Source organism: Prenolepis imparis, unplaced genomic scaffold, assembly GCF_030444845.1.
Source record: "Prenolepis imparis isolate NDT839.2.m4 unplaced genomic scaffold, iyPreImpa1.0 SCAF_1, whole genome shotgun sequence".
In the NCBI taxonomy this organism is placed as follows: domain Eukaryota; kingdom Metazoa; phylum Arthropoda; class Insecta; order Hymenoptera; family Formicidae; genus Prenolepis; species Prenolepis imparis.
The window spans coordinates 18,482,193-18,510,162 of NW_028141159.1; the positions used below are offsets into that span (position 1 = coordinate 18,482,193).

General features: G+C 30.2%; 2 protein-coding genes and 1 long non-coding RNA gene across 6 annotated transcripts; 1 reads left to right on the forward strand and 2 right to left on the reverse strand.

The window, feature by feature from the left end:
• The first annotated feature begins 73 nt into the window (after nt 1-73).
• Mino (glycerol-3-phosphate acyltransferase mino) lies at nt 74-23,134 on the forward strand. 4 transcript variants are annotated; one of them, XM_083034943.1, is made up of 15 exons: nt 74-181; nt 273-492; nt 15,002-15,117; nt 15,704-15,882; nt 17,723-17,798; nt 18,149-18,310; nt 18,399-18,793; nt 18,881-19,304; nt 19,389-19,554; nt 19,774-19,958; nt 20,033-20,222; nt 20,292-20,515; nt 20,592-20,702; nt 20,960-21,152; nt 21,356-23,134. In XM_083034943.1, the coding sequence occupies exons 3-15, from the start codon at nt 15,049-15,051 to the stop codon at nt 21,547-21,549; spliced, it is 2,568 nt and encodes an 855-aa protein (XP_082891069.1). In that variant the 5' UTR covers nt 74-181; nt 273-492; nt 15,002-15,048; the 3' UTR covers nt 21,550-23,134. The 4 variants fall into 4 exon arrangements, with proteins under 4 accessions (XP_082891069.1, XP_082891075.1, XP_082891060.1 ...); XM_083034949.1 differs by lacking the exons at nt 74-181; nt 273-492 and adding an exon at nt 6,143-6,601; XM_083034934.1 differs by lacking the exons at nt 74-181; nt 273-492; nt 17,723-17,798 and adding an exon at nt 6,144-6,601.
• On the reverse strand, nt 13,841-16,208 carry LOC145934523 (uncharacterized). The gene is made up of 2 exons (XR_014425050.1): nt 16,075-16,208; nt 13,841-14,269 (listed from the first exon to the last, which is right to left on the reverse strand). It is a non-coding gene; the product is annotated as an uncharacterized LOC145934523 (long non-coding RNA).
• On the reverse strand, nt 22,238-25,306 carry LOC145936746 (tektin-3). The gene is made up of 9 exons (XM_083039274.1): nt 25,259-25,306; nt 24,769-24,923; nt 24,317-24,568; nt 23,809-24,035; nt 23,553-23,662; nt 23,341-23,483; nt 22,845-23,067; nt 22,518-22,672; nt 22,238-22,456 (listed from the first exon to the last, which is right to left on the reverse strand). Exons 1-9 carry the CDS (start codon nt 25,304-25,306, stop codon nt 22,246-22,248), a joined length of 1,524 nt encoding a protein of 507 aa, XP_082895400.1. The 3' UTR covers nt 22,238-22,245.
• Nucleotides 25,307-27,970: the final 2,664 nt, after the last annotated feature.

The following is a 27,970-nucleotide window of genomic DNA, read 5'->3' on the forward strand; positions in this document are numbered from 1 at the left end:
GAAACCCTAGAAATTCTCCCTAGCCGACAGCCAATCAGCCGCGTCCAACAAACTGCTCGCGGGACACATGTAGTACCGCCTTTACGATGCAAAAAACTGCGCAGCACTCTTGATGGCGGTAAACAAAACGCGTTTTTGACAAAAGTGCTCGTGAATTTTTTCATTGAACAGGAATATTTAGGTAAATATACTTTTATATTAACAGAGATATATTTCTCCGTGCGCTCTTAATTCTTCTCTCGTTGAGCTTTTTGTGTCGATTATCTCTTCAGCAAAGAAAAAGGCAGCACGAGACGGATCCAACCTGAAGGCGTCTTCAATTTCACTCTGGCAATTATACAACTGGTTCAAATGCGATACGTGTAACTGTCCTTTGTGAGGTTCAGCGGATGGGTTGCGCGTAATGGCGTAATTCAAGAAGAATTATTCGGGAAAAAATTGGCCAGCATCGAGTTACGAATTCGGGAGAAAGCTGTCCGAGCATTCGGAAAGGTGAGTTATTATTGTGTCACGTTTAATCATATTTTCCTGCGCTAAGGTTATACCGCGATTTTTACGTATAGCTTCTCTGAAGATGTACGCGTGATGTTATGTTTATCTTGATTTTTTTTTATTTTATACACTGTAATATGATTTATATTTTAATGACAATTCAGTCTAAAGACTTATAATATTATGAAGTAAATGAAATTTAGAAACGAATTTTCGTTTCATAAAAGAATGTGAATATTAAAATCAGCCCTAGCATTACAGTATATGAGAAGTTATACATTATTTTCTATTGTAAAAAACATAGCATATGTTAATACATTAAAAGTATGATTGAAGTAAACGAAGGTTTCTTCTCAACATATATGTTCTAGTTCTAATACAGTTTATACGTACAAGCAAACATACCACTGCTGAATACTGAAGCATTATTTTCAAGCGGATACTTTATTTAACAAGAAAATATTAAGCAAGTGTTTTCTTTGACTTATTTTAAACGATTCTTTTTATTTTCATAATTTTATAACTGATTATTTTTTACATTTCCATTGAGGAATGTACATTACACATGTTATACGTATACATATATGTAATCAACATGCGTGCAACTTTTTTACATCGCAAAATGAAGAACAAACTGTTAGATTTAGGAATGTAAATGGGGATACATATAGTGCACTTTCCAGTAAATTTGGTACAAAAATACGATTTTGCAAAAAATATTATTTAAAGCATTTTTATTTCTTATTTCTTATTCTTAAAAAAATTTTTCAAGCTTCCAAATTTAATACTAGAGTTGTGTTGTATATGTGTGTTTTGCAAAATTTTAGAAAACTCGAAAAATGCATGATTATTAAATTCATTAAATGTTACAACTAACGTTTAAAATCTTTTTTCATATATCTTATAATTTCGGCAATATTTGCATAAAAACAAATATATAAAGTTAGATTTGAATAATCATTTTGTTTAACAAGCAATTTTGAACCAAAAAATACATGTTTTAAATAATTCTTAAAAATATCCAAATAAAAATCAAAGGGGACACTTGCATATGCTTTCTTGTAAATATATATACTTAATGAGTATTAGAGTATTATATTTTTGTGATGTTATGAACTATTTTCAATTTTTATTTCCTTATATATATATATTTATATATTATATGTCAATTTGATTTTATATATTTATATGTGTATAATGTTCTTAAATATAATCTTTATATATAAAGATTATATGATATATTTAAAGAATATTAGCACTTATACACACACATATAAATATATGAAATCAAATTGACGTACAATATATAAATATACATATATGTATATAAAGAAATAAAAATTGAAAATAGTTTATAACTTCGCGAAAATATAATACTCATACTCATTAAGTATAAATATTTATTTTCAATTAAATTTACAAGAAAGATATTAACTTAAATATAATGTCTATCTTAACGATTTAATGAATCCGCACGAATGACAGATACTACTGACTTCCCCGACAGTTAGTGAGTCTACGACGATTTTAATGTACATTTGCAAATTGACGTACAATACAGACCGTAATAAAACGCCTAATGGCTTTCAATAGGATTAATTTACGACTCGCGACACGAAACCCGGCCACCGAGTATCAGACCGCCACCATTTTCACTAGTAAATCGTTCAACTGCATACATGCAGTTTCAGCAAAAATGATCATTTTTTCGAACATTAAAAATGATCTATTTGAAATTTTTTTAATCACTTTAAAATATGAAATCATTCAGAGATTCTAGCAATAAGATTGATTTGTGTCGAGTGCTTTACAAAATTCGTAATATTTTCGGAAATGTATGTTGTTAAATATTGACTCTTCGTTTTCTGAAAATATTATGGATTTTACAAAGCACTCGGTACACAAATTAATCTTACTTATTATTAGAATTTCTTAAACTATTATGTATTTTAAGGCGATTTATATAAGAATCATTTTTCTCATACTCCGAAAAATGATTGTTTTTGCATGGAATAATTCTGATTTTAAATTTTTAATTTAAACTTTAGATAATTTTGAGAACTGAACAATGTGTGCATACACGATAATCGAAACAAAATAGATTTTATAGTTGCACTTCTTATTAAATCAGTTTAATAGAACATAATAATCTGCAATCTTGATCTTCGATTTTAATTAATAAGAAATTTTATTTTGCGACTGAAAAGTATGTTTGAAGAGGCCTCTTTGATAGATATTTATTTGAGAAAAGCATAAAAAACTGAATTTAAAAATATTTTTGGAGCGTACCATACCCCTTAACCGCAACATATTGCTTTAAATTTTCTACTTTCTTGTTTGCGCACTTGCACGTTTTCGATAATAAACGACATTATCGATAAAAGTAATAATTAAAAGAGTATTTCTGGCGCCGTGAATGTTCGTGTTCTCCGATTGGTTGTGTCCGAGTAACGTGATGCTATCTCAATTAAATAACAAAACGTGTTCGCTAAATATATCAATATATCAAATGCGTTATCGTCCTCATTCGTCATTTATTTTTGGTATGAATATTTTTAAATCGATTGTTGTTTAAATGCAAAATAAATTATAATATTATATATAATATTTTGCTTATACCACAATAAAAATTTATTGGTTGAATTTAATGCAAGCGTACACAGAGAATTTTCTCTTAAAATTTACCCTGAAAATCATGATAATCGTGGGACAATATGATATGGAAAGAATTTTATGAGAATTTCTCTGATTAATATTTATCACAATAAAAATAATAACATCTATTACAATAAAATATAAAATATGTTTGATTAGTTTTATTATGCAGTTTAGTAAAAAATTAATCAAACATGTTTTATATTTTATTGTGATAGATATTATTTTTTATTGTGATAAATATTAATCAGAGAAATTCTCATAAAATTCTTTTCATACCATATTGTCCCACGATTATCATGATTTTCAGGGTAAATTTTAAGAGAAAATTCTCTCAGTGTACTGTCGCGCATAAGTCCATCTTCATCAGTCGCATTTTAAGCTGCGAATGCAGCTGGATGCAGTCGTTCCCCGATTCATGTGCAGATCTCGCCGTCGAAACTTGCGTATACATATCGCGACGTGTACTTTGAACATCGTTCATCATCGTTCGCGTTAAAAATTAATTGGATAAGTGACGACCCGGTTGATTAGCCGCTTGAACGTCTGAATTCGGATAATTCGAAGGTTTTGTCGAATTTACTGATCTTAAATAATTTAAAGAATTTTATCAAGCTTATCTGTTGAGCAAAGATTATGCGTTCATCGAGATTTTGACAATTTTGCGTAGAAATCTTTCACTTTTTATACATTTCCACTTTCACAACAACAACAAAATTACGCGATTACTCTTCGTAATTTGGACATTTTCATTGAAATTCGAATGTATAATCAATTTTATTGATGATCGCCAAAATTTTCTCAATGAAGATATTTTCACCTTTAATACGCCTTTAATATTTGTCATCTTGTGGTAGTTTTCGCATGATCGCATCGTGCGAATGCGTGACGTTAATTCGATTTTAATTTTTATTCAAATGTTTGAAATCGAATCGCGTATGTGAAAGTCGTATGTTTTCTTGGGATCGTCTTTGGAATTGATAGAATTAACGAACAGAGAAAGTCTTATCGGTCGAAGCATATTTTCTTTCCGCGCAATTACTTCGCGAACGAGAAAATCAACCGCGAAATATATACATATCGAGATGAAATTTGCGGCACATTGATAATAAATGCAAACGCAGAAATTATAAATGTGAAAGGGAAGAACAATTTTCATTTTATAATTTTATGAATCAACAAACTATAGAGTAACCTGTGTATATAGTGATTGATATACGATATCCAGCGAGTAAAATTAAAACTTCTAGTTCTCTTTATTGAATATTGAATTATAAAGCAAAAAAAAATTATATAAATTCTTTTTGTGCGGAATAATTTTCTCATATATTTTGCAAAAGAAAAATTCGCAGTTTCTTGTTTTCGATGTTATAATATAACTGCGGTGAGGAAAAACAGAAGTCTTAATTAATTGAGCTTTTTAATGAAATACTTTGTGTCAAAAGCATTATTACAATCGCTTGTTCGCAAAGTTAAATTTCTGTAATAAGAATAATTCATGTTAAACGATTAAGAAGTCTCGAAAAGAATTCTCTCTTGCAGTTGTTTAAGTAAGTAACATAATCATAAAGAATTATCCTGGATAGTTATATCCGTTTTCGTAGTATATGCAGAATCTTGCATATATTGTTAGAATGTATAACATGCTGGTCAAAATTATTTATTTATTTATTTATTATTATAGACTTATTTAAACATAACTTCATTCGAATTCATATGCGCAATACATTCCTATTTCGCAACTTTCAAGGGCGTCTATGTACGCATTGAGACCACATCAGCAAAGTGCTAAGAACCGACTCTTCATTTTTCTTTGACCGCACGATGACAGGCTCTTATTGCTCGGCGACAGTAAGCAATTCTGAACTATTTCTTCGTGAGAAAAACAAGTAAAAGATATAGAGCGCATTTTGTTTATTTGGATACTCGCGCGATTTTCGATAAAAATGACAGAGCAGAAAACAATAGAAAATAATAATTGAATTTTTTTATATCACGTGTTTGTCCGCCTAATTTCTCGTCTCTTATTATGCATTATCATAGGACTTTCTTTGTATATATTGGCAATGAACATCCAGTAAATTGTAGTTAAAAATTCAATTAAAATATTCTTTTTTTAGAAAGAACCAAATAAATAGATTTTATTATTATCTTTTATAGATACATTTTTCAATTGGCTGCACAATTTTCGAGAAAAGGATACTTTAGCAAAGTAATTTATTTCTGTTTAAATTATAGTAAGATGTGTTATAATATGATCTTACTTGATACGAGTTTATTTGCGCAACAAAATGTTATTCATTATCGTGTTCGTGAAACTAATATAATCGTTAATTTTTAATGATCTCTTAAAATAATGCAGGAATTGTAAATATGCTAGTTACGCTTTCGTCATTAGACTTGCGGCAATAAAGAAACACATTGTCGTTTATATTTAAAATTATTGTCATGAAAAATTATACAAGCATTTAAACAAATATACTCTATTTAGTAAATTTTTTTTTTCAACATTTTCTCGTTAATTATACAATTTACCGGGCATTTCGTATACCTATAATAATACCTAGTATGTCTTCGCGTATATCGTCTCTTATCTCGCTTCTTTAAACAGGGGGCAATTTTCTGCAATTGCACCAGCGCTTCTTGTACCCCTTGGAAAATTTCAAAATACATAATTGTCCAAAAATTGTTCCGAGTGGCCGATAAAACGAAGGACCGATAGACAATCGTCCGATACACATTCTTCGCTCTTTTTATTCGCCCTCCCTCTCTCTTTCCCCCGACTCGCGTGATCCAGAAGGTCACGCACAGTCACCCTCCGCTCCCCTTTTGACGTACCTTGAAAACGTAGTTTCGAGTTCACGCACGCATGCATCGCACCGCACCATCATCGCAGCGGAGTCAGTGAGTCAGTGAACCGTCCATGGAGGCGGCGGCGAAGCGGTTCGCCGGATGGTTACTTAATGTCTTGCGGTAGAAAGTCGACGATAGTCAACGACGTCGGATCGACCGGGCGGGCTGGTGACGATCGTGTATATCAGGAATTCGGACCTTGACTTTTGGTCGGACTTCCGTCTGCTCTTTCGGACTCGGAGGCGGGTCGCCTCGTCGATCCATGGACCCCACGAGTTGCCCGATCGGTCTTTGTCCGCGCGAACATCTTCTGTATCCGCACACATTGTTCACCTGCGAAGATAATTCCGCGATTGACGCGTTACTGATCGGGGATCGGGGATAATTATGGCCAATGATCAATACGTGATCAATACGTGATTGACTAATGTACGTGTGTGTATATATATAGTGCGTATATAGGACGATTTTCTTTGCTTCGAATTTAGTTATTCGTGTTGAAATACATTGAAAAAGAGTGTCGAAAATCGACAACGAGGATGGACGGCCTCATCGAAATCTTCCTCTTCTGCGGAGTGCTCTGCTACTTCTTTAATCTCAGGTAATAATAATTCAATTCGCCAAGAGGAGATTCGTGATAATAATGTGTGTTACAATCATTCGAATGTTATATTAAAATATTGAACTCTCGATACTCTCTTGAAGAAAATTTGTAGCAATTCTGTAGAATCATTATAGCTATGCTCCTATACAGAATCATTGATTCATCTGTAGACTCTGGCGATTTTATACAAAATACTAAGATTATTTTCATTGTAATACAAAAATTTATTTTGATTATCACTTATCCGTGAACCGTATTTGTATTCGATATTTCAATGTGGTCGTCTGATTTTAAGCTGATGTTCTAAAATGAAATTTTTGGGCTAATCTTATTGTTAGAGATTACAAAAGAATTTTCACGATAGAATATCTAACTTTTTTCACGCTTCACAAATATTTTTCATTGAATGAAAATACAGAAATGGAACTCTGTTTGCAACATCAAATTTTTTCTTTTCTATTTATGATTTAATTTGCCAAAAGTTTTTAATTTTTTTCTCTTAAATTGATAATTGGATCACTGATACTAATTATTAATAATCAGAAATGTTTTAACATTAGAATAATGATTGATTTTTTTCAGTTAAAATTTCATTATCTATAGCAGAGAAAATATTGCGTAATTCTGGCAGATGTATTTTTTAGTTTTTAAATTATATGAGGTAAATTTTTATGTACATTAAAATAATTTCGATCAATTTCTTGTTTGCTATTAATAGAAATCATACGATGCAATTTACGTACTCTGATTTATCTTTGATTTAATTAATTGACCTTCATCAGCTGATCTTACTTCCTGTTTATAAGGCACGAGATGTTACCGTTTTATGTGATGCTATATATATATATAAATATATATATAGCATGACATATTAACATATCTCGAAAAATATTTCAAATCAGAATAATATCAATGTACGATAAACTCAAGGATTGCGAGATATTTGTACATCATTCTTGATAAAACGATAACATCTCGTGCCTTATAAACAGGAAGTAAGATCAGCTGATGCTATATATATGTTCGACACACATATTTATATTATTCATATAATATTTATATTCATAATCTAGTCAAATTAAAGAAATGTATTTTTCATTTTTTTTATCATTTTTATTTTTATTTTTATTTCTGATCATACTCAGCATTTATATTAGATCTACGAATAATAAAGTTTATTTTGTGCCGTTATTTAGATCATTAAATTTTGAGTCTCGATGAACCGCTTGATGAATCGCTTAAGAATGATCTTTTAGGATAATCGGTCGTTGTATAGAACCGTTCCAATCGCTCTTGAATGTGACGAAGTCCGATGGGGGAGCTCGATTCTCGATTTAAATTCTCGCAATATAATGTATTGTCGGTGACCGGGCGTCGAAGGGTATTCCGGAACCCTTGCTACGTGTCGACATATTATTGTTTGTCGTTTGCAGAAAAAGAGATCCGACAGCGAAAAATACTACTTGATTATCGACTCGCCATTTACGTTCATTGCATTGAAATACTGTCAAAAGTGCATTGTGCGCGATTTCACCGCGACCTTGCTCCTCGTTATTCGCCAGCCGCATCTTGTCGAGTGTGATTCCTATGTTGATGCATGCAAGGGCGACGGTAATTTTCATTTCCCATAGCGACGCGTGCGAACGTAATCGCTACATCAGACAGTCATATTATATAAAATAAGGCTACAAATATTCTAATAATCTAATTATGCTTAATGCGCACCGATTACTCAAAAATCTTCAATCGAAAAATGTCTTTATTATCTAGATTCTACACAGAGAGAATTTTCTCTTAGAATTTATCCTGAAAATCATGGTAATCGTGGGACAATATGGTATGGAAAGAATTTTATCTTGAATTTCTCTTATTAATATTTATCACAATAAAAATAATAATATCTATCACAATAAAATATAAAATATGTTTGATTAATTTTACTATGCAGTTTAGTAAAATTAATCAAACATATTTTATATTTTATTGATAGATATTATTATTTTTTATTATGATAAATATTAATAAGAGAAATTCTCGTAAAATTCTTTCATACTATATTGTCCCACGATTATCATAATTTTCAGGGTAAATTCTAAGAGAAAAAATTCTCTCTGTGTAGATGTTTTATTAATTTGGATGTCAATAAATAATCTTAAATGAGTAATATTTTATTAAGAGAATAATTATTAATTTGTCTTAAATATTGATGTTTTACGTGATATATATTTATTCTATTAAAAAACATCTTTGAAAAACATACTTTTTTTTATTTAATTACATTTTAAAGGTTTATTCTTATTTTAATTTCTAACATAGATTCATGTGTTTTTCCTTCAAATCTTTAGGAAAAATGCGGCAAAAAATTAGAATTAACAAATGGTGCAATTTTGGTTTTCTGCAAATTTCAATAAAAAATAAAAAGAACTGCACGTACATGTACATTTTAAAACTAATGTTACGAAAATTCAAGCGAAAATTCTTTCGATATTTATTCAGTTTTAGTAGCAGTGTTCTAAATTTTATCTATTAACGCACAATATACCAAGGATTCTCGCTGTTTATTGCGAGTTTCCATTGTGATTATTGCTGCACGAACCATTAAATTCGATAAGCCAGTGAAGCAATGCGTATATTTTAGTTCCAATAATGTGCACAAGTTTTGATGTCGATAACCCGACCTGCCACGGATACAAGTTCATAGATCTACGTCGAGCTGGCAGAACAACAATCTCGTGCAATAACAGTATTATCTATTGCGTTAGCAGTTAGCATGTTAGTACACAAGTGTGTAAATTATGCTAAACTAAAATCTGTTAGATTATGTGTTCATCGAATCTCAATTACGTTTCCACCTTTTTTTGAACTACACCGGACGAGCAATTTAAATAAATTTCACTTTGTTGGGGGGAGCACAATGTGAGCGTAATATTATACTCGCTAATACATTCATTACGATGCATTGCGAAATCATTGCAAAATATATCTTGTGAAATTTAAATAACAATTTGGCACTAATTTAAATATCATTTCCATCGCGTTATTATTATTGTTGCTAACCGGTTATAGAAACACAAAATCGTTCAGATAAATTTGATATAGTATAATAGCGCAGTACAAAATAAATCAATTATTTATTTTCGCGGAATAAATTTTCTAATAGTATATAAATATAAAAAAATGTGTAAATTATATATCAGTTCTCCAAAGTGAATTGACAGAATTTCAGCGCGAAAGAATCCTTTATTGTTCTCACGCGCTTTCTCATTTTTATCATTTCATTCGCCGTTCAAGAGCCATTTCATTGTTTCATTTCAGAGTTCGACGGCACTTTCTGTCTTTCTTGGATTATGTCTTAAGTCGTAGTGTTATTCTCTTCCGCTCTTCAGTTTCCCCCCTTTTTGCAATCTAATTGCACGCGTTATTCACGCGATAGACTTATCAATGTGGACTTTGGAAATAATTATTAACCGGGTTCAAGCACTTATACTTCTCTTGTTCCTAGCAGCTGTAAATACGTTATGCATCATCGACCGATTTTGTTATCGGTCATCTGGATGATTCGCAACATTGTTGCTGCCGTACAACGTTCATCTTTGTTATGATGTTTTGATACTGCATTGATAATCCTTTATTTCGTTGACACTTTATGTAGATTTTTTGTAATTTCTAATATATTCTGATAAAAATCAATTGAAATAACTTAACTTTTTAACTAAGCTTTTTAATTTAATTATCATATAATATGTATTTTTCTTTGATTTATATTACTTATTAAGTTTTTCTTTACCAGAAGCGAAAAAGGAAGGATTTCTAAATTAATCATATTTTTAATTTTTCAAATTTAACTTTCGAATCAATTTTCGATTAGGAATATTAATTCTCATTACGATTTAACTCATTTATAGTCATTATATATATATTTTTTACGGTATATATTTGTGCCATCGAAAAGGATTCTAAACCGAATAAAAGTATCGATATTTTTTTTTAATAAAATGACCATCCCTAGTTTGTGATGCAGAAGAGAGCCGTAGATACGTAATCGGATAGTTTTTGCGGAGGCAATTTTTTATGTTTAATGTGTACCGCACATACGTATATAACCGACACGCATAAATCAGCTGATTGTGAGATCATGCGTGTTCGAGAGAATGCAAGAATAGATGTACCCGTTTCCCACATAGAGCAACACTTAATCCGCATTTATGTAACCGCACACGCGCGATATCGCATATATTGCATATATCGCATATATCGCAGATATACGCAAAGATCGTATGACCGAAAATTTCATGAGAATTAATATTTAATCGCCAGTGAGAATAAAAATAACAAATATATATAAAATTCTTATTTTCGACCAATAACTGGCTTAAGTTGCAAATGTTCCTTTATTAATTAAAAAACACTACGTTTCGACCATAATTTTAGTCCTTTTCAAGTGTTATTAATAATTCATAAGTCACAAATACTAATTTTACAAAATTAAATTCTTTACATGTCATTAGGACATCTAGTCACATACTGATTGAGTCAATCAGTATGTGACTAGATGTCCTAATGACATGTAAAGAATTTAATATTGTAAAATTAGTATTTGTGACTTATGAATTATTAACAACACTTGAAAAGGACTAAAATTATGGTCGAAACGTAGTGTTTTTTAATTAATAAACGAAAATTTCATATTTAATTAATTTGTAATTTTAATAATTTTAATGATGTTTTTCTTTAAAACTAGATCAACTGATATTTTCGAAAACGATTTTTATTTTAAACAACATGTAAAATTTATAAGGATAAAAAATCACATCTGTAATTATTAAGTTTTTTTGCAGATGCAATTGTATACGATTTTGATTAAAAATTATTTTCGAAAAAAGCTCATTAAGAAATATAATAGAAAGAAAAAGATAGAAGAAAGATATTAAATGTCAACTCGCACATGTGAGTTTTAAAATTGTGTGTCCATCTATAAAATATATTTTTTATATCATTTCTGTCGTACATTTCATATTATTCTATATTAATCTTGATATTCTTCATGCATGAAAAAATTTGATTTACTATAAAAAACACATGATTTTTTCTGTTGAAAAATACATTGTTTTTTAAATTAGAAGTCTACTGAAAAATTATTTCTCTTTGCTATATTATTATGTTTAAAGTTTCTCAAGTCAGCCATTTATTCATGAAATTGATGAGAGAATCTTTGGCATAATTTACCAATTCATATTTATCGATTAACAACAAAGGAAAAAAAAAATAATATAGGAAAAAATTGATTTGTTTTGACGTACTGTTTATACGAAAAATTTTAACATAACTTTTCGCTTCTCGACGTAATGATGTTACATGTATAATTATCATGAGATTTAATATCATTGACAAATTAATTTGATTATTGTTGTGCTTTATATCAACTTGAGAAATAAGAATAATCACTATAGAAATAAATAATCATAATTTGACCTCTTTTTGAACTTTCTATTTTTATGCAGAGTAAAAGCTTACTTATCCTATGAATGCAAAGATTGGGTCGTCGGATATTGTTGTATATTGACTCGTGATTGTGCAATCATTTACTTCTGAATGACAAATACAACACGAAAATGCCGTATTTCGTCATGCATCGTGTCGAAATTTTTCTCATTCACACTCTTTGCAACATCTCTTTATCTTCTGTCAGCGAAGCAGTAATTATCACGCGTGCTTTAAAACAGTGAGTTTTATGCGTAACACATGTGTTTCGCTTATCGTAGTACTTTGCACAAAACCGTTTTTTTGTTTTTCTGTATAATCTAATGTCGCGAAGTCATGTTAAATTAGCCATAAGTATATAATTAATTCGAAATCGCTCGCTGAGTCAATTAAATTCATATATTACATTCGTATGTCGGTGTTATCATGCTTCCGTCACGGAGTATTCCGACATATTAAACAAAAAATCAACCCTATTTTAGCGTACTTTCTTCAGCTTCTTTATCTTGCGAGAGAAATGAAGATCACAAAGAACGTTATATTATCTCTTTTTCTAGATGAATGTTTCAAATTGTTTTTATTTTTAATTAGGATATTTCTTTCTATAATATATTCAACAACAAAAGTAATAATAATCAATTTATATTGAAAGTACTACATAATTTTACTAGGGTGAAAATTTTTATAAACACACAAAGAAAACAAAATTTATTTGTTACATTTGAAAAGTGATAAGATACATTGTTTCTCGCAATTTACATAAAAAATGGAATTATGGAAATTGTATCACTTATAATCTTCAAGAAACGAGTAATTAAACGCTTGACATTTAACCTGGACATTTAAATATCAGTAATACTACCAATATGATATTCACGAGTGAATTATGTGACACGTAATATTATGATGATTTCTTACTTTATACAGAAACAAGTAATTAAATAATTATGATAATAACACGTGCGCGTATATGTCATAAATATGCAGCAAATGAATAGGTATCTCGTACGAAAGAGAAAGATGATAAAAATATATTTTTTTCTGTTGTCTTTTCTGTTCTATTTTTCTTCTATTTTTCTTCTATTTAGCATCATCAATTTCAAATTATTCGATATATTAGATTTTTTTCTCTTGAATATTTCTCGCGTAACTTTGGATGTACTACGCCATTGTTGGGATCGTATATGAGCCTAATCGACGGTAACTCTTGGCAATCACAGTCTTTGTGACGAATGTGCTCGCAACCTGCACACGACGCATAAATTGAAATCACGCGATACATTAAATGTAAAAAATGTAAAAAATTGTTGATTAGAATTATGCTACGCGCAGCACGAGAGTGATAAAAACGATAAATCAAAGATAATGTTTATATATTATATATAAGCGTTCAACTTTGTGTATTTGAGAAAACGCGTTAAATTGCATTATTACGCAACTATGAAAAAATAGAACCTGAAAAAACAGAAATTTATTATGTTAAATATATAACTTTGTTCTTAATTCAAATTATCAATTCTAATGAAAATATATAATGATTCTTAATTGTGTTTAATTATTCATTAACACTCACATCACAAACATCACACACATGTGAATAATTTAAAACTAAATAAAATTTAATGATCCAAAAAGATTGCATCTTTTTGCATTTTCCTAAATTACTTACATTGTGTATAAAAGAAGATAATATATAATTAATTATAATTTTTCATAACTTTACAAAGATTAATTTCTTAAGTAAATATATTTTTTTTAAATGTATTTCAATAATGTCTTTCCAATTTTAAAGTTTCAAACACTTTTTCAATTATTAGCTTCCTCTGCGAAGATGTTAATTTCATAAAACCAAAAAGTTGTCAAGTTCTGAAAAATGCGAAAAATTTTATCACTCGTTTGCTTCTTTATTAACGTGTACATCATTTGATTGCTTAGAACTAAGAAGAAAGGCTATCGATGAGTTGAGAAACAAACATGCATTTTTTTCATTCAACCTCGAGGTATCTAATAAGAGAGAAAGTGCGTCCCACGATGGGACGCTAAACATCATGTATTATCGCAAAACATTCATTTCTTCTTTAGAAGCACTTTTAAGTTTGTTTTAACAATTTGCTTTTGCAATTGCACTTGTTCCGCAACAGCTTTTCCGCTTTCTCGATTTTCCAGGCTGCATTGGAGGATTGTCTGCAACGAGCGTATCATGTGTTTAGCGCGATTATGGATTCGATAGCAAATTAATTGATCACAGATCTACTTTTCAACAAACATAATAAGATTCGCAACTTTGTCTGGCGCTCGTGTAAAATTAATCGTGATAAATTTTGCGATAGAAAAATTTGTTTCCTCAAACTTGACGTGTGTGATATTATTCCTACACAGATAGAGTTTTCTTTTAGAATTTACTCTGAAAATCATGGTAATCGTGGGACAATATGGTATGAAAAGAATTTTATGAGAATTTATATGATTAATATTTATCATAATAAAAATAATAATATCTATCATAATAAAATATAAAACATGTTTGAATAATTTTACTAATTGTAAGCTGCATAGTGAAATTAATCAAACATATTTTATATTTTATTGTAATAGATAATATTATTTTTATTGTGATAAATATTAATCACAGAAATTCTCATAAAATTTGTTCCATACCATATCTAAGAGAAAATTCTTTCAGTGTATTTAAATATTCAATTAATGTGCAGTGCAATTATATAAATGGCATTATAAAATGAAAACAATCATATTTCTATTGTACTATACATAATTACATTTCAATTTTTATTCTCGACGACTTTATTAAAAATTTATTTTTTTTCTCGTTTTAATTGCATTAAAATGATACTTTTCACCTAATTTTTTATTTTTCTCTTTGTTTAATTTTTGTGTTTTGTTTATACCAATTTACAGACCCAATAATATGGTGGGCGTGTTATCTACGCGTTTACAGGAAGTATATGCCAACTGGGAAGCCAGGACGGAAGTGCGAAATGCAGAATCGACAACTACTCGATACACAATGGACGGTAATGGCAATTTTCTTTTTTTTCGTTTTGAAGCTATTCTTGTGTATAAGTTAGGTCGTTAGGACATCAAAGAACTGTAGTTATTAGAGTCAACAAGTATCGTCTCGCTCAAGTCTATAATTATCCTCTTGCAGCGAAATTCCTTTAAATACGAAATGCTTACTCCGAACAGACAACTCTTATCTTGCGAAATATTATGTGCCATGTTCGTTTAACGATTCTCTAAGAGGAAATATTATTTTCCACATTATCTTCTTCTCGAATCAGCATTTAATACAACTGTAATCTATTTATTTTTTATATCAACAAACATCCATTATAGTTTGTTCCTATTATAATTATAGGAATTAAATTGATCTCATTTCATATTTTTAATTTAATTTAACAAAGTATGAGCCTTTTGTTTTTCAAACTTGTTCTTATTTTGAAAAAATTAATTTATTCATCATTTTTCTTCTCTTATACATATATCCTAAAAGTAGATAAATTATTAAACTGTGCTTAAAGTTCCTTGTTATCATTTTTTACATAGACAAAAACCTTTCTCTTAATGAGATACACTTGAACTAAATGCGCACGATTACAGGTCTCCGACAGGCCGCCCACCACCTTCGGCGAAACAAGATCCAAGAGAGGGAAGATTGGCGTAAGATACGCGAGTTTTCGTTGTACAAGATTAAGGAGAGCGAGCCGCTACCGCCACGAACCAGACAAAAATTACCGTTTCTGCAATACTGCTGCAACAGTTGCACGCCCGAATCCAGAGTGAGTTTTTGTACGCGCCGACCTATCGCCGTCTCTTATCATCTCGACCACGCAAACCCGACCGATTTGTCAATCATCGACATCTTCTCGCGTGTTCATCGCCAATCTAGAGCCTGTCGTACGATTTTACGCGTAGGCGTGCACGAGGTCCACGTTGAGAATTAAAGTAGTGGCGTAGTCGCTTTAACTTACCGAATTTATTGTTAAATACCGATGACCTCGTTGCCCCGAGTTTGATTGCCGTCGATCCATTGTGCGGCAATGAATAAAGTTGAGAGGATACGGTGCAGCGAAATGGATAAAGACCTATCTTGAGCTAAATCGATTGCGATTTCTAATAAAGTCGCTAAAAGATCACTGAGAATTATTTAAGGTAAATATGCATAATAACGGTCCCAGCCCCGGGCTTTATTATTTAATTGTTATGAGGCATATTATACATATAATTCAATCTATATCAACTATTTCATCCTATCTTTATGCACTATAACGTGAAAGCATTTCATAACGTGCAATGTTTTAATAACTAATAGACACGTTTATGAATTATCTACAAAATATTTTCTTTATATATTTTATTATTTATTAATCAGAATTTAGTCAATATTTATTTGAAATATTAAGAAGGAAAGGGTTATTTTATTATTATTCGTGCTAAGGTTTTTTTTTAGATAACTCAATTATCTACGATCCAAAGCAGTAATTCGTTTGATCAAGTTTCATTATATCTCTATTCACGAAACCGATATTCGTTGACAGTCATGTCATTATAACTGCAACCGAAATGCGCATAAGAGAAGTAGTCGCGTGTTTTAATCGTTATTTAAAATCACAAGAAAGGTATATTCTGTATATCGTCGGACGACATGAACGACACTAAAAATACATTTAGTCGAGATCGTTTAGTCAAATGCCACGTTCCTTAGTCTCGTAACCACGCGAAGTCGCGAGTATCTGTCCGACTTTTTGCAGTCACATTTTTTTTACAATAATTTTTTATACTAATCGCTAAACTCGCGTTATCGGTGCAGGTTCCGTAAGATGTTCCGTTCGTTTTCATACTCACGATCGTGATCTATTTTCGATACGCGACTAGAGATACCGTATAAGAGCAAGGTGCGGAAAAGCACAGCAAGATGACGACGACGATGACGACGCAAATAAATCGTTGAAAGACCAACCAAACGTGAAGATATCAAGACGAAATTCTTCGAACGGCGTCTTGTCATTCAATTTACGCGTCCGCGCGATTTATGGCATGATTTTTGTGAATGACTCATCGGTTGCTGCATTATTATCGCAACGACGTTTCGTATTTTCTGATAGATCGGAATCGTACGATTGGACGTAAAAAATATTGGCAGTGCTCTCGCGATACACGCGGCAATTATATCTTCATTACCTATTAAGAGATGTGTCCTCTGACACGCGTTTAATTATATAACTCCTCCTCCGTCCCCTTTCATATTATTCGCTCGTCTTCGGATAAGAGAAATTATCACGCACGTTGTATGTATTGATGCGTGCGAATGTGAACTTTGCACTGATGGAAACTTAAATTTCAATTCTCTCCGAAGCGAAATCTGAAAAGAAAGAAAGAAAGAATTGTTCATATTTTTTATTATAATTAATTATAATCTCGCTAATGATTCGATGACATTTTTTTACGAATTTTTTTTATTTCATCAGAAAACCAATGTAAAAAATTATACTTTAAAGAAGCGGAAAAGTGTTGATGTGGCTATAAATTTATAGACGACGAGAGCTTCTGTAATTGTTAACATAATAGTAATGGCGGTATAATTGATACGTTAAACATTTGATTTTCTGATATGGTAAGAGAAATGTGCGAGGAATCACGTGGATTCATATCACGATGGTGGCGTATTGTAATCGTTCGTGGATATCCAAAAAATGTGAGTTGACAATAACAAGCTAACGTAATTAATTTTATGATGTCTTTATTCAGAATGTTTCAAAATTTCTAATTAGAGAGCTAAAAGAATTAACTGTAAAATAACCGTAATTGGAAAATTATTTAGTCAGTAGTTTCATATCTTAACAAAGAGTGCGGCCTTATTATTATCTAAAAAATAAATTATTATCTAAAAATTTTAACTTGTTCCTCGCTTCCTCTTACTCTATATTTTGTATATTTTGTATATTTTGTATGTGTGTGTATGTGTATGTAAATGTAAATTTTTACACACATGCTCTCTTCAATCTTATAATCCCGATAAAAATACAGTATCACCTTTTTTGACAGGATTCATTAGTAAATGCTGTACGTGAGAAACAGCAACTGCATCCGTTCGGTCTGAACATACTACTAGTAAAACCAGGTCCAACGCTTTTCTCAAGAATATTCAACTATGTATCTCAAGTCTCGAGCTTCAAGAGATATGACTATCCGATGATCACGAAGACGGTAAGTTTTGGTTTCACGAATTCTTGTCTCGAAAAAAGATATAATTTTATTTTTGTCAAAACTTCATAATTCTCGTTATGCATCATAGATCCTGAACGATGAACGACTGAAAGACATTGTCACACTAACCGCCTGGGAGACAGCTAATAATGGGGATTGCAGCAAGGATGAGGCATTCGCGAAGACGAAAGCCAGGGCGAAGAACATACTGCTGCAAATGGAGAGCAGATGTAGCGACGTCTTGCTCAAGATAGTCGCGTGGCTGATATATAAACTGTTGCCCTGTTTCATACAATCCGTCGTTGTGTCGCCCTCGCAAATAGAATTGTTGAAGAAGGCGAACGACACTGGTCTACCGCTCGTGCTGCTACCGCTGCATCGCAGCCACCTGGACTATATAATGATCAGTTTTCTCGTGGTCACGAATAACATAAGGAATCCGTTAATTGCAGCAGGGGACAATTTGAAGATTCCATTTTTTGGGTAAGCACAGGATCTAACATCAATCTCTTATTCTAACAATTAACGTTTATAAAAAAAACACATTTGTACATCGATCGATATTATCAGATGGCTGCTGAGAGGTCTGGGCGCTTTCTTTATCAAACGTCGTATCGATCCGGTAGCGGGACGCAAGGATCTTCTCTACCGCACAGTTCTTCAAACGTATATCATGGAGAATCTTCGTGCCGGATGCAACATGGAATTGTTCATAGAAGGCGGTCGCACGAGAACCGGCAAGCCTTGCATGCCAAAGAGCGGTATTTTAAGCGTCATCGTCGACGCATATATGGACAGCACAATCGAGGATGCATTACTGATACCGATAGCGATGAACTACGAACGACTAGTGGATGGAAATTTTGTTAGGGAACAATTGGGACAGCCGAAAAAAATGGAAACTTTCACTTCGGCGATAAAGGCAATGTGGTCGACGCTCATGGGACACTACGGTATCGTCAAGATCGATTTGTGTCAACCGTTTTCTCTTAGGGTGAGATAATTATTCGTACGTCAAATAAAAATTATCACATCGGTGATCGTAAGAGCTATTAATATGGAAAAAAAATTTCGACAGGAAATGGTGATGACCTTTCAAGCTCAGCAAAATAAAATCCCTCTTCGACCATCATCGAAACGACCCTTACAATATACTATGTCGAACTCATCTCTTTACGGTACAGATGTCATTGTAGAGGAACATCGTCAGTTAGTGGACAGCATCGCCCGACATGTTGTATATGGTGAGTGAAAATGAATATATTATAGAGTTATGTTGGCTGTAGCGAGAAGATCCTATGAATTAAATATTACTTAGATATATTTTTTTATCAATCACAAAATAATATCCACTGATTTCTCCCAGAATTAGATTAATCAGCATAATGTAACGCACTCTCTGCTCTTCTTACTTATAAAGTAAATTTTTATTAATCTGGATTATTATCTTTAATCGCTTTCAGATTCGTCGAAATCCACACCGATCATGTCGACCAATGTTGTTGCATTTTTACTATTAAATAAATTTAGAGACGGTTGTACACTAGATAAATTGATCGAAGCATTTGAAACGATACGACTAGAGCTGGAATTTAACAACATAGATGTAGCGTTTTGTGGAGAGAATATTGATATTATTAAACACGCGGTTAGTAGATGATGAAAAATGTAGCTGTGGAGAAAAAAAATGAATAAATTTATCAATCATTGAATTGTATATAGCTGGATATTCTGGGTCCGGGCTTAGTGATGCAACAGCGACAAGAAATCACTGAATCTGTCGATGGCGATCAGTCTTACAAATCAAACGTTGTCATCGCAATCCGTCCTGTGTCGATTCTGCCAAATGTGATCGAGTTGTCATACTACAGCAACACTATGCTGCTATATTATGTGATGGACAGCGTAGTAGGTAAGATACTCAACACGATTGGCGGGATTACTTTTGATTCTGTAACGAAATCTATCGTTATTTTTTCAGTAACTGCTTTGTATGCTGAATTGCAGTCACAGATTAACGATCCGGTCGCAATTGCCGAGAAAAATATTACAGTGTCCCACAAAAGTTTGATTGGCCGAGCGCTCAAATTGTGCGACATTCTGAGGTATGAGTTCATTTTCTGCAGGCCTTGCCAGGAACTCGAAGACATAGTTCTCGAAACGATCGATAAATTTATGCATAAAAGCATTATCATCAAAGAAGAGGTATGTTCTGTTCCTATTTCGATAGATAATCAAATATCTTTCTCTTGAAATGACAAAAAAAAATTGATTTTGACAGAAAGTTTACCTCGAGGATGAGCTTTGGAGTAAAAGATACGCGAGAAATTTTGACGATAGCTCAGATGAAGAATATCAAAGGGAACGAGAAATCTGCAACATGAAATATAAAGTAAATAAAATTTTAAAAAATTTTAAACATTAGTAATAGGTTTTTTTATGTATATGAATAATAGCTATATATAACACTGTCGAAATAACATTGACTAAAATATTCGATACTATATATACATATTTGTATATTATTTATAAAAGTATAATATTTTGATTAGTTGTATAAATTTTTAAATTATTACAAATATACAAGTAAATATTTAATTTTTATATAAGAATGATTTCACGATTGTAAATTGTTTTTATTATTTTTAGGTGAGTTTAAGTCCAGAGCACTCCAGTCAAATGGAATTCCTGCACATGATATTACGGCCATTAATCGATACGTATACATGTAGCGCTTTCAATTTGATGAAACTAGTCGGCCGTTCGCTTTGCGAGCGAGATTTAGTCCAAGAAGTATTGAATGAAATTAAAACTAATTTGGATGGAGGCATAGTTAATTATGGTGAGTAACAGTAACAATGTTTTTAAAAATCAGTGATTTTAATTAGATATATGTAATTATGTTGTAAAATTCTCTTAATTGCAATTTTGCATAAATTTGTTTACGAATTATATGCGAAATAATTATGCAGTTTTTGGATTGATTTACAGATTGAAATTTTTTTCACATTAAGATAATATTCTGTTTTTTTATTATTATAATAGGAGAAAGTTTATGCGTCGATCCGATAAAGAATTCATTCAAGCTTTTCGAAAAATGGAATGTCCTAGAATGTCACATGCAAGAGAATATTAAACTTTTTTACTTGAAAGAGGATTACGATAAGGAGGTGAAAACGAAAAACGTGTATGATACTATAGCAGTTTTCAAATGGACTAACATGAGAAACGTGAATTAAAAGGGTGATACTTTCTATTCTGCGCAATCAAAAAGAATCTCCAAATCTTATTTTTTATATCTTTTACAGAATCTTATTGTGACACATCGTCAAGTGTTTTTTTTATAAACATTGTACACGTGTTAAATATATATAACTATAGATACATATATACATATATGTATTTATAAATATATATAATTCATAAGATATATATATATTATATATTATATATAATTATATCATTATATATGTATATATAATATATAACTTTTTCTATTAGAGAAAAAGTAAAGAAATTACTATGTATAGTATGTCACTTGTGGATGTTCCTAAAAGCAATGTGCGATTCACATTCACAATGGAATACTTAAAGTCTTATTGTATAATGAAAAACTGTACAAAGATCATAAACTGTAGATGTGAGATATTGGTTGTATCATAAAATATATTTGTATGAATAAACTAATAATATATATATATATATATATATATATATATATATATATATACATATATATATAAGACGTGTATAAAAGACGTTATTGATTTTTAGCTCGATAAAGATAAAGATAATTATATACATGCGTATTTTTTGTTTCAATAATCTTGTGTGTTTCATTCTTATCAATTTAACAATTTGCTAAATATCTTTTCAATCAATGTTTCTTTAAAATTTACAAACGATTTTATACATCTTCCTGTAATGTAAGCACTTTAAAATTTTACAGTCGACGAAATCGGATAACTTCTCCTGAGTCCCATGCACTTCTCTCTGTCGATGAAGACTGCGTCTGTTTTGGATTTCAAGTCTCTTTCCAGATTAGATTTCGTGCGCAAGAGTTGTTGATGTTGCATCTCACATTGTTGCAATTTCAAATTCATATCGTGTATCATTTTGTTAATATCCTTCACTTCTTTTATTATGCTGAAATGATTAAATATCGTTATCATTTTAATAGTCATATGTGTAAACAATTCTAGCAAACCTGAATTGGGCATGATTTTTGCATAGTTTTGCTTCTGGATTATTCTGATAGATTTTGATCTTCAATCGCATATTTGCAACTTCTGAATCTTTATCGGTGATAGTATTTTGCATTAGTTTCATGCTTTTTTCGATATTCAAGATTTCTTCTTGAATCTAAAATATCCAGATATAGATCGAATATACACAACAATCATTATCAAAAGTTTAAAGTCGTTATAAAAGATTTCGCACAATCTTTCAGGTATTTTTTAGACGTTTTCTGGATTTTTGATTTATTATTTGAAACGCTAATAAAAATCTGTGTAATCTTAGTTTCTTGTACTACCTTATGCAAATATGTTTGTAATTTTTCCTTCGCTTTCAATATTTCATTAACTCTTCTGTCTAGCGCTTTATTAGTGTTTTCCCAAGTTTCATATATTTCGCAACTCACAGCATTTACGGCATTATCGATGTCGCTTCGTAATTGACACGATTTCATACATTCTGTCGCCGATTTTTTTATTACATTGTTTACTGTTTTCGCCCAAGATTCGGTCTCGGTGACACTAAAAAAAAAAAATAAGGGGAAAGAAATGAAACTTGTAAAGATGAAGAATCTCCTCCAGATATATAGTTATACACAGGATATATATATATATATATATATATTATTTTTATTATATCTCATTTAGCACTAATATGAAACAAAAATCAAATTTAAAAAGAAATTAATAATTAAAATAATATAAAGAAATTTTATATTTATTTTCTTTATTTGTTCTGTTCTTTTCTAAATTAAATGTTCCATTTATGAGTAAAAGATTTTTCATAATCATTACCTAGGATAGTATTTTTCTATTCTATCACAATAATGCAAGTTTTGGCTAAAATTATTTGTCTGATGACACAAGTCGATTCCCAATACTGATTCATCTCGTATATTTAATTGCAGCTGATGTTGCACTGCTCGATCATTTGTTAACTGAAAGATGCTATAAAATGGAGTTCCTTAAAATTAGTATCATGTATTATTCGCAAGCATACGACATACCTGATCGATGCATCTATTAGTGAACTGTTCTAATTTCTTTTCACAATTTCTTACTGTTTCAATCTCTTTCAGCAGAGCGCTTTCGACTTCATCGCGAACTAAATCAGTATCTATCAATGTTAATTACTGTGTGAATCTCTTAGAAGACACGATTTCACAGGATCTCAATTCTTATTCGAGAATATATTATGCTCTTATATCGATTGTTTATTGATATATTTAATGACTGATATATTTATAATATAAAGCGAGGAACCTTCTCTTGACTCTCGATGATAAAGACATTCTTGCGCGATATGTAATTGTCCCTCAAGATTTTGAATCGCAATTTGCAGATCGCGACAATACTTCTGCATTTTACCGTCTTCCGTGATTAATCTCTCCAACTCCGATGCTATTTCGTTCCGCGGAAAGGAAGTAAAACTTTCCTCAATTTTTCGGCCGTCCTCCATTCGTTTCTTTTGTTTCTTTTCGTCAGCTTCTCTGACAATGAGATAAATATACATTATAGCAAACAGCAACAGTATATTTTATGTGGAAATATTCTCCAATTACATCTAATTTATTAAATTTTAATTGACACAAATTTCAATTAAAAACTTAAGAAAAGATGCAGAGACATTAAATCGAATAAAAATTACTAGTAATAAATAAATTATATATAATATTAATAATAAATTATTATATAAGAAAACCTATGAGCAATTTAATTTAAAAATAGATACACATATGAAATATCGAAGTTTGAAGAAGGTTTCTCCTACTTTATTAAGCGTATACCGTCCTTGCGTAATTTTTCGGAATAACATCTATTCGAATCCGCTTCATTATAGAGTCTGATTTGATTCTGCATCCAATCACACGGAGTGTATCGTATATAAAGCGCGGCACGTGCCGCATGCGAAGGATTACGATCGAAACCAGTCACTAAATTCGGAAATTTCAAAGGCTTCGTTATCATTCCATGCGATATGCGATAAGCGTCCATCATCAGATTCGTTACGGGTTGTGCGAACCTACGCAGAATAAATTATATCTTTTTTAGATAAGAGAAATATTTTTGTTAAAATTATCTTTCTTTTGAAATGACATAATAATTTCTTGAAATTAAATTTATCTTGTTAAGAGGGTATTTATTAAAATATATTTATTAATTAAAAAATTGGATATATTATATATGTTTCCAATTTTTGTGGAAAGATAAAAAATTACTCACAAAGGAGCCGCCTCCAAGACTTTGTATCCCAACGTAGGGCGCCAAGGACGAGACCTTAGAGTTTTATGAAATTCTTTAACTTTGACTGAAACTGAAGGATCAGCAGCTTGTTCCATACATGATAGAACACCGTCTGTGCTCCATGGTTGGAGTTGCTATTAGATCCAATAGATATAATAATTAATATAAATATACATAATATATAGAATATATAATAATAAATAAATATAATGTAATATAAAACGTTATATAATAAGTTAAACGTTATATATAATAAGTAATTAGTTATATAATATATATGTTATATAAAATATTATTAATAAATCAGTTGTAACAAAATCACAAATATTTCTCGAATAAATTTCGTATTTTATTATTGAACAAAATTGTTCTCTCAGTGTCTCACGCAGTTTATCATTTATCCAATTGATATGAATGAAAAATTATATAAAAAATACTATCATATATACTTATTGTTAGTGATATTTACAGAATATATAACAGTTTCAGTCCTCTTCTCGCTTCTAATGTTAGCCATGATCGTTTACAATAATTTTTCATAACTTTCTTTTTATAAATAAATAAATATGATTTTTTTAAACGACCTTTCTTTTTATGTCCAAAAAAGATATATAGACTTATAGATGACAGACACACAATTTCAAAATGCGTATATATATACAACTGCTCTGAAATGATCGCTAAATCAAAATTCACTAATGTCTGTCAAAAGCATTGACAGAAATATAGAAATCTAAGCAAGTATGAAAATAACTTATAAAAATCCCTTTCTAAAAAAAGGCATGTTATTGACATTGTTGTCGCTTTTCTGCGATACTAATTGGCTGTCTCGATTCGCGTTGTGCATTTACTGCATTATATTCATAGCATCGAGCAGCTGTCATCGCGAGAGTTAGCAGTGTGTTTGACAGTTTGTCCAAAATAAAATAAAATAAAATAATTTTTTATGTTTTAAATAATATGTTATAATACTTTAAACTCGATTAATATTTTTGATAGTTATCAGTTGATTTCTGTCAATAATATTAATCGCGGATAAAGTATTATAACATATTATATTACTTAAAATATATTATTATTTTAATTATAATAATGTATTGTAAATAAAATAATATGTTATAATATATAGTTATAATATATGTATATATACTTTATCCGCGATTAATGTTTTTTGACGCAGAAATCAGCTAATAACTGTCAAAAATATTAATCGAATTTAAAGTATTAAAACATATTATTATTTTATTTTATTTTATTTTATTTTGGACAAACTGTCAAACTGCTAACCCTCACAATGACAGCCTCTCGATGTTATGAATATAATTTACAATTTGAGGCAGCTAATCAACATCGCAAAAAAGAGGCAACTTTTAGGTAGCTTGCGAATACAGAATTATGCGCGATTCCATTTTAAAATCAATGGACTATTTTATTCTCAATTTAGCGTCAATATCTCATAAATGATTAATTTAACGCTGCTATATCTTTTCGCGTATATATATGTATATTTATTACACCATTATTTTATATCACTGTTTCGCATTTAACCCTTTAATCATGATGTCCAAATTAATTAATATTGCTTATTATTTATTATTATAAATTTTAACTTGTCATATTTTATCGATTTATACTCTTTTTATTGACCTATACTACTTACATTTATTACATTATTTTATGTCACCATTTTGCATTTAACTTTTTAATTTATGATGTCAAAATTAATTAATATTGCTTATTATTTATTGTTATATGTATTGATTGATAGTGTTTTTATTAACTTATGTTACTTTTATTGATCTACACTAATTTCATTGACCTATACCACTTATATTGTTTACATCATTATTTTATATCACTGTTTTGCATTTAATCCCTTAATTATAATGTTTTAAATTAATTAATTTTGCTTATTATTTATTATTATAAATATTAACTTTTAATATTTTATTGATTTATACTACTTTTATTGACCTATACTACTTACATTTACTACATTATTTTATGTCACCGTTTTATATTTAACTTTTTAATTTATGTACACATTTATATATATAAATACATTTATGTACACATTTATATATATATATATATATATTTATGTACGCATTTATATATATATATACATTTATGTACACATTTATATTTTTATTGCATTTGTATTTAGATTATTTTAAGCATATCAATCATATTATTTCCAAGATCATCTTGTTAAAAACTTTATAATTATATATAGAATGTTCTATAACTTAATTGCGCAAACTTTTACTTTTTCGAAAAAAAATAATATAATTATTCTTTACATTATTTTTTAATTATTTTAATTATTATTCTTATTTTTATCTGTTTAAATAATGCATAAAATATATAAAATAATAATAATGTAAAAATATATAACAAATAATATAAAGTAATAATGTAAAAAAAAAAATATATATGTATAACTATAGAACAGACTGCACTATCTCTGCAGTAATATGTGTGTCATTTATGTCCGAAAAATCGTCTGAGTTAATAGGGGAATATAATTTGCAAAGAGGTAGTGTCGATAGTGCAGCAATAAATATATTCGAAAAATCATCCGCGTTAATAGGAGAATATAATTTGCAAAGAGGTAGTGTCGATAGTGCGGCAATAAATGTCTTTTAATATGTCCGAAAAATCGTCTGAGTTAATAGGAATACATGTTATGCAAAGAGGTTGTTCGAAGTAACATCGGTAATGAAGGTTGGTAAATTATCGACGTTGTTGGTAAATTATCGACGTTATCGATAAATTAGCAACTTTTATTACCGACGTTACTTCGATCTACCTCTTTGCATAATATGTATTCCTATTAACTCAGATGATTTTTCGGACCTGAAAAGACACATATTGCTACACTATACCTCTTTGCAAAATATGTTCCCCTATTAACTCAGACGATTTTTCGAGCGCAATAAGACATATATTATTGCTCGTTAAATCTCTTCGCAAAATATAATCTATTAATTTAGATGAATTATCGAAGATATTAAAAGACTCGTATTATTGCACGTTAATTGCATTAATAATTATCTGTAAATTAATAACAAAAATATATGAAAACTGATTTTTCTCGCAGATTCTGCCACTGAATAAGCGCAAGAGTCCTGAGATTATAAATCAAATAAATAAATAAAAATCGCTAATCGACAAGCCA

Excerpts from the sequence above, each read along its gene's own strand:
- Mino (XM_083034934.1), top strand. The coding sequence starts at position 6,540 with ATGGACGGCCTCATCGAAATCTTCCTCTTCTGCGGAGTGCTCTGCTAC. Across the intron at positions 15,118-15,703 it reads TACTCGATACACAATGGACG|GTCTCCGACAGGCCGCCCAC; the intron begins GTAATGGCAATT and ends GCACGATTACAG. Across the intron at positions 20,223-20,291 it reads TGTGATGGACAGCGTAGTAG|TAACTGCTTTGTATGCTGAA; the intron begins GTAAGATACTCA and ends TTATTTTTTCAG.
- LOC145936746 (XM_083039274.1), bottom strand. The coding sequence starts at position 25,306 with ATGGCTAACATTAGAAGCGAGAAGAGGACTGAAACTGTTATATATTCT. Across the intron at positions 23,484-23,552 it reads CTAATAGATGCATCGATCAG|TTAACAAATGATCGAGCAGT; the intron begins GTATGTCGTATG and ends AGCATCTTTCAG. Across the intron at positions 22,457-22,517 it reads AAAAATCATGCCCAATTCAG|CATAATAAAAGAAGTGAAGG; the intron begins GTTTGCTAGAAT and ends TAATCATTTCAG.